General features: G+C 38.1%; 1 protein-coding gene across 1 annotated transcript; it reads left to right on the plus strand.

Moving 5' to 3' along the window:
• Positions 1-704: 704 nt before the first annotated feature.
• On the plus strand, positions 705-1,646 carry LOC110544628 (vomeronasal type-1 receptor 4-like). Its single transcript, XM_021630534.2, has one exon. It carries the CDS (start codon positions 726-728, stop codon positions 1,644-1,646), a length of 921 nt encoding a protein of 306 aa, XP_021486209.1. The 5' UTR covers positions 705-725.
• Positions 1,647-2,230: the final 584 nt, after the last annotated feature.

Here is a 2,230-nt window from a genome sequence, read left to right on the forward strand (position 1 = left end):
TTTTCATGTTTGTTTCATGTTTGGCCTCCTGCTGTGGGTCTGTGGTTCCATGACAGCTACCTTAAAAAGATTCCGGTAGCCCTCATACACATTCAAGATATCTTTCTACAAACTCATTTTTTTCAGTGAAAATTTTTATTTACGTGTATATATTAATTTCAGGTGAGAATGTGAAGAAAAAAATGAATTAGCACTAACATTCAACATAACATCAAATTTATATCTGAACCTTAATGTCAGTAGGTTTTATGCTAGGTAATGAATATTTTATCATTTATTCATAGAAAAATATATAGATATAATATTTTCAATATTTATGTTTAAACTTTAGATAGGAAATGTATTGAGAATGGATTTATTTCCTGGTGCAAATGTGGACAGAAGCATCTTCTTTTCTGATATGAATAATTATCAAAGTTTCTCCTAGAAATATACAACTTCATGTTCTTTCCATTTTTAGTGACTAGTCATTGCTTTACACAAGGTAATAATCTTGATTCTAATGATGACTATTCTAAGAAAGATATTACTATTGCCAAAATATATTATTTGAGGCAGGATCTGGCTATGTTGTGGACACTAGCTAATTTATCTTTTTTTTTTCCTTTCTTTTTAACCAAGTGGTTCTACCATAATGATATTCCGGCAACAAAATGTTGAATTCATCGTTTTTCTCAGAGAATTAATTGCTGGAGTATTTAAAGAATCGGGTGCTAAATGACAAAATGTGCTCAAGAACTTTGGCAATAGGAATAATGTTCTTATCACAAAGCACAGTTGGAATCCTGGGAAACATCTCTCTTCTTTCCCACTACCTAATTATTTACTATAAGGAACATACATTGAAGCCTACAGATTTAATCCTCACACATCTGATCACAGCCAACTCCTTGATAATGGTCTCTAAAGGTGTGCCCCACACAATGGCAGCTTTCGGGATGAAACAGTTCTTCAATGATTTTGTATGCAAACTTATTTTGTATATCGAAAGACTTGGCAGAAGCATGTCTATGGGCTCTCTCTGCATCTTGAGTGTCTACCAAGCCATCAGCATCAGCCCAATAGATTCCTGCTGGAAGAAACTTAAAGTCAAATCTTCAAACAACATTGGTCTGTTTATTTCCCTCTGCTGGGTCCTGTATATTACCCTAAATTTTATTTTCCCTGTGATTACGCATTTCACAAGGAGTCACAAAAATAAAACAGAAAAACGAGATGTTTTATATTGTTCCTCTTGGGGAAGTGAAAAAACTGTAGGATCACTGTACACAGCATTATTTGTAGGCCCTGAAGTCTTGATTTCTGTGCTCATCATCTGGTCCAGTGGCTCCATGATTGCCTTTCTATACAGACACAAGCAGCACATTCAACACATCCGGAGCACCCATGTTTACCTCAGAAGATCCCCTGAGTCTAGAGCCACCCAGAGCATCCTGGTTCTGGTGTCTACTTTTGTAGCTTTTTATTCCCTATCCTCCATATTACGAGGTTTTGTTGCTGTTTTATATGAGCCCAGTTGGTGGTTGGTAAATATCACAGCTATCATTTCTATGTGTTTTCCCACTTTGGGTCCTTTTCTTGTGAGTCGTGACTTCCTTGTACTCAGATTCTGCTTATTCTGGATAAGTAATGTCAAAATCCAATAGCCGCTGGAAAGGTTTGTGGACTGTGTAAATTTGGTTACTTATTTATGTGTTTAGTTACTTTGGTCCATCCAGATGTCAACATGAATATGAGGAGGGAAGCCCCTTATCTAAGTTAAGGTATTTGGATTATCTTTTTAAACTTATTTATTTATTTATTCATTTTACATATGAATTGAAGTCCCCTCAGGCTCTCCTCTCAGTCCTACCCTATGTACCTCTCCCAGAACTTCATTTGCCTCCCCTACTCCTAAGAAAAGGGGATCTTCCCCCCACCAACCCACACCAGGACATCAAACCACATCAAAGCTGAGCAAACCTTCTTTCCCTGTGGTGTGGCAAGGCAGCACTGCAAGAGCTTAGTGATCAAAAGGCAGACAACAGAGTCCTTGTCAGATATAGTCCCCACTTTCTTATGAGGAGACATACATGAAACCCTAGCTGCCCATCGGCTACATTTATGTAGGATAGCACGGTCCAGCCCATGCATGGTCCTTGGTTGCTGCTTCAGTCTCCATAAGCTCCAGTGAGTCCTAGTTGGTTGGCTCTGTTGGTCTTCTTGTGGAGCTTCTGTCCCTTCCAAGTCC

The sequence above is a fragment of the Meriones unguiculatus genome, chromosome 14, assembly GCF_030254825.1.
Source record: "Meriones unguiculatus strain TT.TT164.6M chromosome 14, Bangor_MerUng_6.1, whole genome shotgun sequence".
Classification (NCBI taxonomy): domain Eukaryota; kingdom Metazoa; phylum Chordata; class Mammalia; order Rodentia; family Muridae; genus Meriones; species Meriones unguiculatus.

Coding starts and splice junctions, on each gene's coding strand:
- LOC110544628 (XM_021630534.2), top strand. CDS start 726: ATGTGCTCAAGAACTTTGGCAATAGGAATAATGTTCTTATCACAAAGC.